Source organism: Columba livia, chromosome 3 (assembly GCF_036013475.1).
Source record: "Columba livia isolate bColLiv1 breed racing homer chromosome 3, bColLiv1.pat.W.v2, whole genome shotgun sequence".
Lineage (NCBI taxonomy): Eukaryota > Metazoa > Chordata > Aves > Columbiformes > Columbidae > Columba > Columba livia.
In genome coordinates this window covers 50,732,663-50,748,031 of record NC_088604.1, presented here as the reverse complement: position 1 = coordinate 50,748,031, position 15,369 = coordinate 50,732,663, and the positions used below count along the sequence as shown (strand labels likewise).

Below are 15,369 nucleotides of genomic sequence, written 5' to 3'. Positions count from 1 at the left end.
AGTCAGTCTCCAAGTGAATGAACTACCAGTATGATGCAGCATAAAAATGGTAAATGCAAGCTGAAAATGTGCCACAGAATCCATGAGAGACAGGCCAGCACTGGTACCATTACATTAGGCCCTGGTTAAACCTTGAGTGCAACAGAGTACTGAGTCTCCTGGTTGGGATAGGTAACCTTAAGAGAGAAAGGTGCAGAGAACACTGTGGAAGAAAACAGAAAAAGATGCCAAATTTTCAGGATGAACCTGAAACTGTTTTCCTGGCAGGAAAATATATAGAAAAAAAGAAGCAAAGAGTGGTGTTTGAGGTCCATAAATATACCAGTGGATTAAAATAAAAACAAGAAACCAACAAACAAACCAACAACAACAAAAAACACAAAAAACACACACACACAAAAAAAAAGAAACAAAAAAAGAGCTCACTAAATTATAATACTGAAATAAAAAAAAATTCTAGGTGGACATAAGCATACTGAAGTAGAAATGAAAAAGCTTTCTAGCCACTACACCAAGCAAATTTTGCAGTGGCTTTCCCGTTAGATTGCATGAGAAGAAAACTTTTAAAAAATATTTGGGTACATTTAATACCATTATGAATGGGATTATTTGTCATATGCCTAGCCAGAAGAGAAATGGCATACATGACACATGTCCCTTCCATTCTCACCAGCAAGACTCCAGGGGCATCAGAGTTTCTAAATTACTCTAAAATGCTGATATATGGTTCTGTAATTCCTAAATGTATAGAGACTGAACCCATGTATTTAGCAATGTGTGTCTCTTAAGGGAAAATTGCACAATATCAAAAATCAGATTACCAAAACTGGATTTGAAAGATTAAGATTAATTTGTACACCAGTGTCTAAATATGGCATCTAGAAGGACCATATACACTTTGTAATGTCACCTCCAGTGCAAGTGCCACTTATCTCCCTCTATTTCTGCCAGCTCCGTGTGTCATGAAATGCAAATTTACTAAGCATGTGATGCTGTGTTTGGATTTGTTACAAAAAAAAATCTGTTAAATATGGAAGTAAATGTAAACAGTCACGCTCACAGGCAGCTCTTGAAATACATTATTCAACACATACTTGTATATATTTACTGGTTTTTTTTTCATAAACCTAGAGACTAAGTTAGAGAAATTCAGCTGTTTCCATTGTCCACTGTTCCACTGTTGTGGATCAAGAGTTAAAGGAGGAAAACACATCAGCAAGGAGAGGGTGCCTAGATGTACATGATGAATTTTCTGAATCCTATAAAGAAGAGCAGAGGGTCCAGCTTTGCAGCATCCCTCCACTGTGATCGAGATCTGTGGATTAGACACATGGCTCAAAGTTTAGAGTAGCTGTCTACAGTGTGGCTCGAACAGAACTGGTAAACTTAGAAAACTACTGGTGGTTACAAAAATAATGAAAAAACAGGGTCTTTAGCTTTATTCCCCACAGTCCTAACCTTAATTGGGCTGGTTTTGGATTGCCGACAAATCAGGTGATTGTCTATCTTGATCCAGCAAAGCAGTTCTGAGCCAACAAGATCCTAGACAACAAGAGATCAATTCAGAGGAAATATTCACTTGTTGATTCTTACAAAACTTCCCACAGATGAAAGTCCTCACCTGTGGGTTGTAACATAGAAGAAGGACCTTCCTATTGTGTATCAATCAGTCTTCGTTAAGCTAAAGGTTTTTGTGTTCACATTTAGTGGAAAATTAATATGAAAATAACTGACATTTTGTGTCCCACTGAAATTCTCTGAAGACATAATTTAGCAAAAGAAATTTCTTGTTGTGGGCAGTAAAGGAAGAAATGGTCATATTTCACTTTTTATTCAATGTTTATTCTAAATCAGAAAACAGGAATGGTTATCCTGGCATCGCAGGTTTTAGAAAAGTTGAGTAACGAGGGAAGATCTTCCATCCACCAGCAATTTCAAATGATTTCCCTCATCTCCAGCTCTTGTTGGATGCTTTCTCCCCCTATAAGTGCAATATTTTAAGTGCTCAAAATGAGATGATAGTACCAAAAGTGAAGTTGGCTGTCAACTTCAAAGCTGGAAATTTTGTTGGAACTTCTAGGCAGTAGACAAACTTTTCCAGTTTGGCTCAAAAAAAATGTTCAGCAAACTTTTAAGTAACAGATTATTCTTGGATTTAGAGTTTAACTATGCTTGAAGAAATAATACTCAGTTATGATTTAATTTTAAAGAATAAGTGGGTTCCAGTTTAGCGTATACATGGATTGTGAAGATATTATTCATTTCTTTGGGTCCCCTCCCCATCAGCACACAGGATGACTTAACTCGGGATAAAGTGGAACATGTCATAACAATGTTGTCATCTGTTTTCTCTCTGCCTTTTTTTTTTCTTATGTTTTAGAACATATACCATGAAAGAAGTTTCAGCATGCATTTCAATGAATTTTTCATTCTTGAACCGTTTGAATGGTGACATGAAGAATGCGATACTATCCCCTTGCAATGCTGGAAGGTTCCAGGTAAACTGGAAAAGCCACCAAAACAGAACTGTTCACTTATTTCTCACCTCACAAGTTATGAGTATTTTATTTTTGGATGCCCTGCTTAAAGGCCTGGGTCTCATTTGTAGAAGTGCTCACCTCTCAGCTGAAGTGAGTACATGATAGCCTTTCAAAAAGTAAAATGCTAATTCCTAGATAATTTACATTTACACTCAAAATTGGTGGATACTCTTGCTTTCATTTGTGATGTCTCAGTTCTCATCTCTTCAATGGGAATGACACTGTGAAAGTAAATTAATATTAATGTGTGAGGTATGCACATGCCATATTGACTGATATCAGAGAAAATCCTCTGAAGATGAAATTAATATTTTTTTTCTCAGTAAAGTTTGAATAAATCAGTGAAAAGTGTCTGATCTGTCCAAAGACCAACAAAAATAAAACCAAACGTTTTACAGCTGCTTAGTTATAGAGCATGACTGATCTTCTGCAGTGATGGATGTCCTATATTGATGGAAGAAAAAACAGTAAATGGTTTTATAATTTTAAACTGTTATAATGTATATCCACAAATAGGGAAGAAGACGAATAGAGTTAGTAAAGGTGGCTTCAGTTCTAGCATTGCCTGATACATGACAGCAACACTTTATTGTTGTGAGTATTAGAGGCTCCCCTTCTTCCTTTTCCTTCCTCTCTCTTTCTCTTTCTTTCCATTTCCCATGCCTTTTATATTCTTCAAAGAAGAATGAATATCAATGTTTCAAAAAATGGCCTGACAACAAGAAGATTCGACGTTGAGGTTGGGAAGCTAGACCTCCAGGATACGTTTATGCCAGTAGAGCTAACGTCAGACTTGATAATGGTAACAGATGGTCACTCCTGTGTAGAACAGCACAAGAAGAGAGTGAGGAGCACACTATGCCAACAGGTTTCACATAAATTTATTGATAACAGCAAAATGCTGAGGTTTGGCATGGTTGGTTCATTTCCAAGATATGCATGGCAGTATGCTCTAGTATTATACAGACTTTTCTGTTTCTTTTTCTGCCTTCATGTCTTATTCCAGTTCTCTCACTCTCTCCCACTTCTGGGACTTCATTCTCATCTTCACATCTTCACTGGCTTGTTTCCACCTGACTTTTTTTCCCTTAACCAGCTGCAGACTTCAGTATTTTGATTTCTTCTTTTTCCTTATCAGCATACCCAAAATTATAAACTCCTCACGTAGTTTTCCCATCTAACTGCCACAAAGGTGGATCCATTGTCTCTTCACAGACTCTTTTCCTGCACCTGACACTTAGTCATCTGAGTTCGGTCTCTTCCTTCCCAGTTCCTCCCAGGTGTCAGATCTTTGTCCCATTCTTCTTACCATTGAAATCCCTGTCACTTCATCTTTGCCAGCTCCCCAGTCCCAGGAAATCCCAGGAAATATTCTTGCATTCCTGTGCTGTTGAATCAGCCTCCTTCTCAGTGTAGCTTTGGCTCCAACCAAATGAAGAGCAGTGCAAAGACAAATCCTCTTGCTTAAGAACAGCACTAGAAGAGACAAAACCAGGCAACATCTGAATATAACTGGTTGGAGAATGGCTAAACATATGCATTTAGATGCATAACTCTAACAAACTACTCTTTAGCATGTGTGAACTGAACTTCAAAATGTTTATGAACAGGAAAATTTTTAGGAATAGTCCAAGGAGTCATCAGCTAAACTAATACTTATCACCCGCTGACTTACAGATCTCTTCTCCATTACCTGCAGGTTCTGGAATTCTTAAAAATTTCATCTTAATATGAATGCATTAGCAAGAAATAAAACAAAATAATGTCCTTCAACCTCATTCTCGGGTATAGCTGAGCCATTTTTGGGGTACGCTAAAAACATGCAGCCTGAGATAGAGTTTCAGCATACAGAATTTCAGATGGAATCACTGAAGTTGAGCAAACTTATAAGAAGCTAAAAGCAATGTAAGATAATGGTAGTGTCAGGAAGGGGCAGTAAAATAGCTGAGTTATTCCTCCTATATGCAAACCTCAGCTATTTTGTCAGTGCTTATCTGAATTGAAAACAAGAGTCAGTAGGCCTTCTACGTTAGTTTGGAACTGAACAGAGTAGGAAAAACACCATAAACCTGTGAAAATGATGAGTAGTATGGGTGCCCAATGACCAAATGACTCTGCACATGTCCATTGATCTTCTATTAAAATTAATGTTAGGTCTTTGCATTTCTTTTCCTTCCTAAAGGTAGGCATGCATGGACATTTGAAGGCAGAATTTTATTCTAAGCCTAGTATTTTTTTATTTTTTTCCTGCAACATGAAAATCTCTCTTCAACATGCTAGTCACATTTCACTATGATTTTTAAAAAAGCTACCTCTCAGCCTATTATGGCTTATTATGTTTTGCTGTATATTTAAAAAGAGTTGTCAAAACTCTCAGGTGCTGCAGATAAGCCTGCAAAGCAGAGCTTCTACAAAATAAAAAAGGATATGGTATGAATTCTGAAATATATCAAGGTTAGATTACCTTTGTTGTTTTGTATATCTAAGATTTGAATTGATTTTTCTGGTATGAAAACAATGGGGGGAAGGGACTTCTGTTGTAATGCTTTGCGGAAGCCGGAAAAGTCAATAATATGCAGACAGCTCAAAAATATAGTATTTACTGATTCAGTGAAGCATGTTTTTAGTGGGTTGTGACAGCTAGTTCCAAACTAACAGAAGTATATTGGTTAGATTTATTAAAAATTATATTTATTATTGTAATACATGAGTGTACATAACCCTGTAAGTTCTTTATACACCTGAACTTTTTATGAAGTTCTTGAAGGGCAATCTTTTTCCAAAAAATAAGACAACCTGCTTAAATTAATAAAAACTTCGGGTATGAAGCACTTCCCATGGAACAGAATGTAAATTTGAAAAATTGGGATATAATTACATAAAACATACCTCTATGACAGACTAGATGTTCACCAAATAAAGCAACACCCTAATTGCCAGAACTATTACTGAAACCTGAGTTTTAAACTGAAAATGCAGGCAGAATATATTCCTATTACTATTAGCTACAGTATTTTTTAACAACTGAGACCATCTGTGTGTGACAAAACAGCATGGCTTTTAATGGTCAGATGTTAGCTAGTGAACTCACTTTCATATTTTCTCAAAACACCACCATTTCAAGTGACTATCTCAGTTCCTTATTGTAATACAAGAAGAGTAGCCATCCTTTACCAATCAGTGTCATTTTCTCCATCATTTTGAATTTCTTAGAAAAAAGGCTGTCAAAAAATTCACTTGATTTAAAGGGGTCAATGAGATTACAAGCCAATGCAGCCATATAGCAAATGTAATAAAGGCCAGCATTTAAATCTTACCATTCTTATCTATTGTTGCCGGCTTTGCTTTTTCACAGTGAATGACAGGTTTTGTTTATTTTATTATCAAAACCTGTTTGTAATAAACGCTACATACTTCTTCAACTTACAGTACTGAAAATGAATACAGTAAAGCTGTTGGATAATATACCTTGTAGTGGAAAAACAAATAAATGAAAAAAACACAAAACCAAACCAAACAACTTTATTAAAGAGCAGCAGGCTCAACTTTTTATTTTCTGAAAATAAAGGCTATCAAACATCAGCTATTTTTGTACCATGTGAAAGACAGGAAACTTGGATAGCCAGGAACATCACAGTTTTGCATCTGCTAATATCAGTGTGATTATTCTACACAATACATGCAAAGAAGGACCGTTGTGTGATGTATCTCTCCCATATTACAATAGGCAGCTTTCAAGTAAGGAGAAAACACTTTGGCCTTAGAGAGGAAAACATAGTGAAAAAGCAATCTGCTGAAATCTACCTACTTTCAATATTTAACAGACTCTCTACAGTAGCAATAAGCACTCATTCATTTTTCAGCTATTAATGACTACCTTTGCCAAAACAGGTTGAAATATAGCCTAAATTTAACACTATACAGAGTAGATTTACATCTCTTTCCCATCCCAAACATCTGCACTTTAAGAAAAGCAGTCTCATGTGCTGAAAATGTTCTGCAAATGTATCAGTAAATTCCTGATATTGTTACTGAGCTTAATGAAAATGGGATCAAGATTTCGTTTTCTCATATTAAAACCATACAATAGCCAGCAAAGGGTCTGGACCTTTCTCTCTCTGGGCTAAGATGCCATAGTGCCAGCTGACTGTGTCTGAGAAGTCAGTCAGGGTGACAAAAACCACCTCTAAAATCTTCCTCCTTGGAAAAAAAAATAAGATCTTCTAGGAAGCAGGTGAGTCCCAGAGTTTCATGTTTGTTCTTTGAGGGAAGGATTTTCCTAAGACACAGAGGATTTAGAAGCAATGTGTGAAGGTCTGGAGAGGATGTTAACCTACCCCTCATCCCCTAAAGAGTAATGGGATGTGTTTTACAGCACATTCTGGCCCTGAGCAAGGAGATAGGGGTCTTCTTTCATGCCGCCTTCTCCACATTAAATGGCATTTTGCTTCCAGGCCTAGTTTCCCCTGTAACATACAGCTTCTTATATTCACTGTTGTCACTCAACTAGCCCTACTCTCCATCCCCATCACCTTTCCTGATCCTTTACCCAGATCCTCAGGGGATCAGTCATCTTTTTGCACATATTATCTTCCACTCCCAGACCAGACAGCTCGATTGAGCAGTGACTTATTCAACTTCTCTGAATGTGGACTTTGCAAAACAAATATTTTGGAACATGGCTATTGAGACCACAGCCTAATATCCAAATGTCCTACACCAAATAAAACCCAGAAAGCTTTGTACTTCCATTTTTACACAGACGCATTTCTATTCACTAAGTTCCTTGTGTAAAGAATAAGGTGCAAGGCATAGCTTTCATATTCTTTCTGTATCAATGATTTTATGACTTCTCCTCCAAGCGGTAGCATTTTTTTATAGCACTCAGCAGGGGGTTGAGAGCTGTGTTTTTAGCTCTGCTTCTTTTCTGTACTAAATTTCTATACTAATTTTTCTAATGATTTTGAAGTATGTTATTTATATTATGGGTGTATATACATGGCATGTACACATGCACACACACTTCTGTATGGATATTTGACTTCCAACAGAATGTTTTTGGGTTAAGGGACATATACAAATATGTGTATATACATCTATATCATACATGGAAGGAAAAAAGTGCCCTATATACCCTGTTTTCATACTCTAATTTCGATTATGAGTTGAGTTTTCCTTGGTTTCTCTCTGTAAAAGAACTGAACCCAAAATTTCAAATGAGACATATTCTAAATTATATATAATTAAAAGGTGACATTAAAATGATCCAAAATCCTTGTTGAAAAGTAAGAATTTTTCATATGCTGCTGTGCACCTTTGTAGATATCACCTTAAGCATAGCACAATGTTTTTACTCATAAAATGAAAATAAAGTAGCAAAAATAGCCCACAGTACATTTCTTTCTTATTACTTTTATTATTGAAGATACCCTTTTTAATTGCAACATAAGAGAGGGGAGTTTACTATGAAAAGAAAACGGCATGTCTTTAAAATATAAGTATTTGATCGTGTGCTATTGTTGCCTGCCAACAATGAGCTAAAGAGGTTAATGGATCCTAAGTCTGGCAAACAGCCACACTACCTTCGGCTCGATAAATTTTACTGTGTAACCTGGGTTAAGGTTGGGTGCTTTTTTTTTTTTTTCACCAGGACATGAATTGTTGGTAAATAAAAGTTAGATTTTATCAATTTTTTTTTTTCCCGAAAACAGCATCACTTATCACTGATCTTGACTCCACAAGCGGGAGGAGCCAGGGAAAGCAGGCGGCGCCCTCCCGCGCTCCCCGACACCCTGTGCCCCCGGACTTGGGCGCTGCGCTCCGCGGCCGCGCTGCCCTCCGCGGCCGCCAGCCCGCTCCGCGCCGGCCGGCGCAACCTGCGCGGCGCCACTGCCCGCCCGCTTGTTGTGGGCGAGCAGCTGCGCGGAGCACCGCGGGACTCCGCGGCTATCTCCAAGGTACTGGGATCCGGCTCCTCTGCTACCGGACGCTACCTGGTCGCGGGACTCCTGACGCCCCCGGGGTCCCCCGGCGGGCAGCAGCGTCCACGCCCTCGCTCCCTCCTCACCGTCCCCGCGGTGTCAAACCCTAGGGCCCAAAACCCAGGGGGAGCGCTTCTAGGGATCTCCTACACCTCCGCGCCCCCTCCCCTCCTCCCGGCAAACTCCACTTGCAACTCAGAAACTACTACCTGGAATCACCCCTCCAGCAAGTGTCTGTTTGGTTTTGGGGGTGGGGTTTTTGGTGATTTTTTCTGAGAAAGAAAGAGATTGAGAGAGAACTGCCGTCAGGAGGGGAAAGCACACAAAAAGTGCATAGCTCCCTCTCTCCCATCTTGCATGTTTCTTCGGTACGCTGTCGGAGGAGATATGCAGCAGCCGCAGCGTTATAATGCAAATCACAAAGGCAGTAACTTTCAATGCTGCTGTGGCTATTTCTGATTTCTCTCCCGAGAACAGGCTTTTTTGGTGTGCATGTTGCTTTTTTTTCCCCTTTCCTTGTGATTGTTATAATTATGCCTTCCCTCCCTTCTCCGCTAGCTCCCTCCCTTCTTCCCCAAGAAACCAGGCAATAATGATGCACTGTCCTCGGTCCTCTTCTGCGGGTCATTCCGCTCAGGCAGAAGGTGAGCAGCGTCTGCAGGCATGCGACGGGGCACTGCACCGCTGCCCGGCTGCGGCGGGCCCTCCCCGCTGCTTCCTCATTCCTCGGCCGTTGCTCCCGGGGCCCACCGGCAGCTCTCGGAGGCAGCCGGCTCCCCTCCTCCGCCCCTCGCTTCCCCGCCTCCAGCCGCGTCCCGGCCGGTGCAGCCTCCCAACGCCGCCCCGGTGTCTGTGGGAGCCCGACCGCTGCTAGCGGTGAAACCGCTTCGACCCGCACAGAGCCGGCGGAGGGCCTTGCCCTGCCCTTTTCTCGGCCGCAGGGCGAGCCAGCAGCACCTGCCTGCGATGCCCGCCTCAGCGGGCTGCTAGAGAGGGAGGGAAGAAGGGAGGGAGAGAGGGAGTGTTCCTGCGTGCGCGGGGAGAGGCTCCGGCTCTCAGCTGGGAGATACCGGCAGCGGCAGCTGCTACCGTGCTGCACAGCGGGCGGTGGCAGCTCCGGGCGCGGCGGGAGCGCGCCGCTGCCGCGGGACCGCAGCTGTGGGGCAGGGGACTCAAACCTCGGCCGGGAAGTAAAACCAGAGTTTTGCTGCTTTTTTTTCCTTTCCTTTCCTGGTGATTAGGCTTTTTTATTATCATTATTTTTAATCCCTCCTTCCCGCTGCCCCCCACCCCCCGCTCGCTGTGCGTGTGCCACCGGGGAGGATGCGCGCCTCCCCCAACCCCTTCCCCGGCAGCTCCCGCCGCGGCGGCGGGGCGCGGGGGTCAGCGGGGAACCGCGGGGCCGGGGTTGCGCTGGGCCGCACCTGGCCGCACCGCGCTGCGCGGACTGCGCCCCATGAACTCCCCCGCCGCTTCCTGCCGCCCCTCGGCGCCTGAGTCTCCGCTCGCTTGTGTCCAGCAGCGTGGACACACGCACGGAGGCACTCACTCGCAGCGCTCCGCCGAGCTTCCCAGGCTGCCGAACAGCGCAGCGCAGCACATCTCCGCGCAGCCCGCCAGAAGCCCCCTCCTTCCATTCCTTCCTTCCTTCTCTCTCTACTTCCCTCCCTCTCTCCTTCTCCTCCCCCGCTCCCGCCCGCTCGCCGCTCTGAAGGATGCCCGGTAAGTAGCGGCGAGGACCGGCACCTCTGCCAGTGCGTGATCTGACAGGTTAGGGACCGCTTTATAATGCTGCCGCCCGCCGGGGGGTGGCGCGGGGCGGGGGGGCGAGGGGAGGGGAGATGACAGCGATCCGAGGCAGGAGGCGGAGAGGCTCTCTGGGTGCACCTCAGAAGGACTTTTAGCTGCGTGGCCGGGGCTTGGATGTGGGCGCCGGGGGACGGGGTCTGTGCACCGCAGCGGGCACCGGCCAGGGCGGGGGCACTTCGCCTGCGCTGCGGGTTGCTGCCTGCAGCACGGCGGTGAGTATGGGGCTCCGCGCCTCGCCGGGGTCCCCCGGGGACGGGTAAGGTGTGGAGGGTGCCCTGCCGTGCTGGGGGCTCCCTCCTCGGCGGCTCCGCGGCTTCCTGGGGATAGGGCGCGCAGCGCACGGTGACCCGGGGACTGTGCCTTGCTTCTCGTTTTGTCGACCTCCCCGGGGGCTGCCGCCTCAGTCTGATGCTTCAGGAGCCGCGGTGCCGCCGTCCGGGGGAGAGAGAGAGCTCTGCTGGGCGCCTTACCTGCGGAGGGGAGCAGCCAGGGAGTGCGCGCCGGGGCGCGCCGCTGCGCGGGGAGGAGAGCGGAGCCCCGGCCGGTGCCCGGCAGCGCGGCGAGAGGGTGCCCGCAGCTCCCCTGCCCGCTCCCCGTCCCGACTGCTCCCTCCCGTGAGCTACAGCGGGCTCCGGTGGCAAAACGCTGGTCCCTTAGGGAAGGCTTAATGTTTGCAAAATGTTTGCTGTCAAATTAGTGCGTGGCTCTGCTTAGCTGGGGTTTTGCGCACGACTGACTCCTCTCAGGCTGGGGTTCAACTCCAGCTAACAAATGGCAGGGACGTCGGGCAAGGGGCTTTTTATTTCTTCTAGACTGCCTGGTGCGATTTGTGGGAAAAGTATATAAAAGCTAACTATTGCTGGAGATTTTTAAGTGGATTTTTCTACATAATTTAAATATTTTTCTTACTTTTACAATGTCTACTTTGACAATGGTATCTTTGCTCACTGTGTTTCGCATCCTGGGTGTGATAACTCTCCTATTAAAGTCAATGGCAAAACTCCCAATTGACTTCAGAGGAAGAAGGTTCTGGCCAATACTGAATACTTTTTCAATGAAAGGGACTGGGCAGAAATCTGAGAGATGGCAAAGTCAGAGACGTATAAAATAAACTTCATTTTTAAAAGATATCTTTTTAACCAAAGAGGTTTAGTTGCACTGTGTCAGAAATGTCTTCTAGATTTTCCTTCCCACTTTGCAGTGGAGAAATATTGGAATGATTTTGTGACATGTTTGATATCAAGGTGTACTGAAGCCCATTGTCTTACCCACAAATATTGTAAAGTATTACTACATTATTATCCAATGCTGTATATATATATTTTTTTCTCACTAAAGAGTTGGAAGCAGAGGGAGAGAATTGGATGGGCTCCCATTAACTTCAGTGGCCTGTGGATCAGGCCCAGAAAGGTTCAAAAGAGAAGGAACAAGAGAAATGTAGTACAGTTTGTAAGGAGAGGTGTTGCATAAGCATTTAACTCATGTACAGCCTCCCCCTAGGAAGGACAAAAATCTAAATGTATGTTAATTTCTGATCCTGTTTTAAGAACTCTTTCACAACACAGATACAAATATGAAAGAAGACTTCAGATTAATAATTAAAATCCCCGTATTCATATGGACTATGGGGAAGATTTTATGTAAAAAAAATCCATCAGGAAATGGAAGTTCTAGTACACAGAACATCCTCTGTTCAGTCCAGTATTTAGATTGGGAGAAGCCTGATATATAATCAAACATCAAAGAAAAATATTGATATTCAAATGGCAAAAGCTAATTTTATTCCTGTAACCTGACTAACCACTTTCAATTGCTTGGAATGCCTTAAAAAAGAAAGTGTGAAGACACACTTTTTTTTTTTTTTTTTTTCAAATTTGAGTGTTGAAAGAACATTGAAAATGTTGTATGTGGTCAACAACTTGTCAAGTATCATAATTACACTCATAGTCCATTAAGAATGTGACTATTACATTGATAAGAAAAATAACCATTCTCAGTTATAGTCAAACAATACTGTTTCCCTTCTAAGCACAAGTATGTGCTAATGAGCAAGTATAAAAAAGTTTGAGGTGCTGTATCTCTTGTTCACCTTTATTTGTAGGCATCTGGTAGTATTGTCATTGAATTGAACTGTATGTGCCACTGATATTTAACTGTGAACAGATTAAGACATTCATGTTATAATGGAAAAAAACACTTTAAAATGGACAAGTGCTTCACTGGTTTTCTCTTCTCTGCTTGCAATTACATAGAGAAGACATAAGCCACCTTTTTAAAATGTCATATTACAGGTTTCTTTCTCATTTCCCTGTGAATTCAAATGTTTATTTTCTCATCTGGCATAAATGGACCTGAAGGATACATATTTTCTAGATCATCTTTGAAGGTCCCTTCCAATCCCTAACATTCTGATTCTGTGATTCTATGGAACTTTGCATGGACAAAAATTTTCTTTGACATGTTTTGTTGCTTTCTATATTCTCCACTCTGACATTTACTAGCACATTGTAATGCCACAATCTATTTTTGTTGGTAATTCTCCCAATTCAAGTCAAATGTGAAGAGTATGGTAATTATTTCCATATTAAGAATTTGGACTATATTGTTTTGGGGAGAGGTGGTGGCAGGCTTTTTCTTAAGGTTGAAAGTAATGCTTAATCCTCTTTGCTTGCTTGGATGAAGAGAGTCAGCAATTATAAAAGTGAGGATATATATTTGCATAAATCTTCAGTTTTGTCCTGAGAGCCACTGGTTTGAAAGTCTGTATTCTTTTCATGTTGGTGTTCCAATACTTATTCTTCATATGTACATATGTAAATGCAGGAAGATGTTCTTGTGGACAGCATCTCCAAAATGGAAAGTTAGGTGTTTTAGGCTTCCCTGTGACTGGAGAGTATGTAAGATTTGAGTTCATTTGGGATTGAAATAAACCAGAAAATGAAGTGTTAGAACACTCCGGGAGATTATGGTGAATATCCATTACTCACTTTTAGCATCTTTATAAACCTGATACTGTTTTGAATAATAAGTGCTGTTTATTTATCTTTATTCAGATATACCTTGTTCTAGACTATTGCAAATTTGCTCTCCCTTGCCTGGTTCTGAAACCCATTTGTGCTGTTGTGGTTGTTAAGGGAATGGTAGCAAGTGTTTACCAGTCTCTTTGAATCTAGGACACAATACTAGTGGGATTGTTGAAAGTCACCTGAATTTTGTAATTATTACACCTTTAAAACTTTTTCAAAATAAATTTGACTGTTAATCCGAGAACACATTTGTGAGTTAATTTATTTAGGACTGTATTCTTCTATCCAGCAATTTAAGAACAAAAACTTCCACTGTAGCTCAGATCAATCAAAATATTGGTTTTAGGTTATACATTGTACATATGGAACCTGGCATGTAAAGCAGATGGTATGTAAAATTATGCATTGCCTGTCTGGAGAGCCATACAATATCTAAATGCAGTGCAACAGAACAAGGAAAGAGTGTCACATGCAACTTAAAATATCAATTACTGGCCTATGTCTAGTCACAACTGCACTTTGTTTTCATGCGTGTGTGTGTGTGTGTGTGTGTGTGTCTTCAATTTTCTCTTCAGTCAGGACGTTTCTTTGACAATATGATCTTCCCTAGAAAAGCATGCAGATTGAAATGATATGCTACTGGCTAAATGAAATAAAGATGGATATACAGGAAAAACTAGTTTAGTTTAGTTTGAGTTCAGAATACAAAAGCATGAAAATTAAACAAAAGAAAAAAAAATCAAGGACAGAACTTTTAATCTTTTAAGGCAAATGGCCAGACACCATTTGCTACTGATATTGTGTTTTTCTCTGTTATTTATGCCCTTGTTTTGCCCAGCTCAGAAATAACACTTAATAGTATTCTTTCCTGTTACATAAATACTATTAGCTCTGCACACCTTCTCAAGCATTACAAGTCTGCACAAAGTTTCTTCCTAAACAAACAAGCATTACTGTGCATTGTTAACACAATCAGATGAAATGGTAATTGCAGAAAGATTCACATCAGCAAAACCCTTAGATAAATATTGGTCTTTAAGCATGTGCTGACCTCAAAGGGACCTAATCACTTGTTTTGTTGAACAAAGACTCTTTCATGATCAATGACCATGAATAGTAATAATTTTCCCAAGTTTGTTCAAGTGTCTAAATCTGAAGTTATGAAATATTGTCAGCATTAGACAATTTTAATGTTTAACTTCCAGTGCAAAAACTTCAAATGCTTCTACCTTTTCTTTCTTTTTTTCCTTTGGTCTACTTTAGAAGACCTGCAAGGTATTAACTGTTTTGGAAAGAGTTGCATAGCTGTAATTTTTGATATTGCTAATCAAAATTAACTTTTATAGATAAGATGTGAAGGGTGAAGTTTATAATGGACTACCACAAAGTGAACTTCAAATATAATGTCAGGAACTAATATCCAATTTTGTAAAAGCTATCTGTTTTTCAAGGAGAAAGGTTGAAGGAATGCTCCCATATATAAATGGCTGAATATCCCCAAACATTTTTGAGGTTTTTTTAAGGTACCTGAGTTCATGTAGAATAGTTCACACTGGGGAAAGAAAAAAAAAAAAAAAAAGAAAAAAGAAAGAAAAGGTAATTCCTGTACTTTTTATGCCCTAGCACCTTTAGTCCTTATGCATTTTATTGCTTGCAACAGTGTTGTTTGAGAAAATACAGCCCTCTGTCTGGGGGACTGAAGTAACACATTTGTCCTAATATGTTACAGAACAGTGCCTATCAATCTGTTTCTCTTTCGGAGATGAAAGAACTTTTATCCATTCAAAGCACTGTAATACAATCTTGTATTATAATGGCTCAAACAGTCTTGTCTGCACACAGTTTCTGGACTCTCCAAAGGACTGTCATAAATAAAACTATTAGACCATATTACAGCAGACGTGCATTCAGATTCTACCAAGAAATGACAGGATTTTATATTACAGCACAAATTGCTAAAAAAAGCCTGCAAATACCAAAAATGGTTAGTAGGAGGACTTCATAAACCAATTT

General features: G+C 41.4%; 2 protein-coding genes across 13 annotated transcripts in view; one reads left to right on the top strand and one right to left on the bottom strand.

Moving 5' to 3' along the window:
• Positions 1-3,404: 3,404 nt before the first annotated feature.
• On the bottom strand, positions 3,405-11,290 carry LOC110364555 (serine/arginine repetitive matrix protein 1-like). Its single transcript, XM_065056386.1, has 4 exons — positions 11,240-11,290; positions 10,071-10,647; positions 8,731-9,751; positions 3,405-4,016 (listed from the first exon to the last, which is right to left on the bottom strand). Exons 1-4 carry the CDS (start codon positions 11,288-11,290, stop codon positions 3,869-3,871), a joined length of 1,797 nt encoding a protein of 598 aa, XP_064912458.1. The 3' UTR covers positions 3,405-3,868.
• The window catches only part of HS3ST5 (heparan sulfate-glucosamine 3-sulfotransferase 5), a 185,746-nt gene continuing 178,852 nt past the window's right edge, over positions 8,476-15,369 (top strand). For 7 of the 12 annotated variants that reach the window (XM_065056713.1, XM_065056703.1, XM_065056706.1 and 4 more), the window contains exon 1: positions 10,361-10,542. The gene's annotated coding sequence lies outside the window, so the exon portion shown is untranslated. Of the gene's footprint in view, positions 8,498-9,031; positions 9,166-9,745; positions 10,244-10,360; positions 10,543-15,369 lie in introns of those variants that run through there. The other 5 variants (XM_021298184.2, XM_065056710.1, XM_065056712.1 and 2 more) reach the window with 4 other exon arrangements.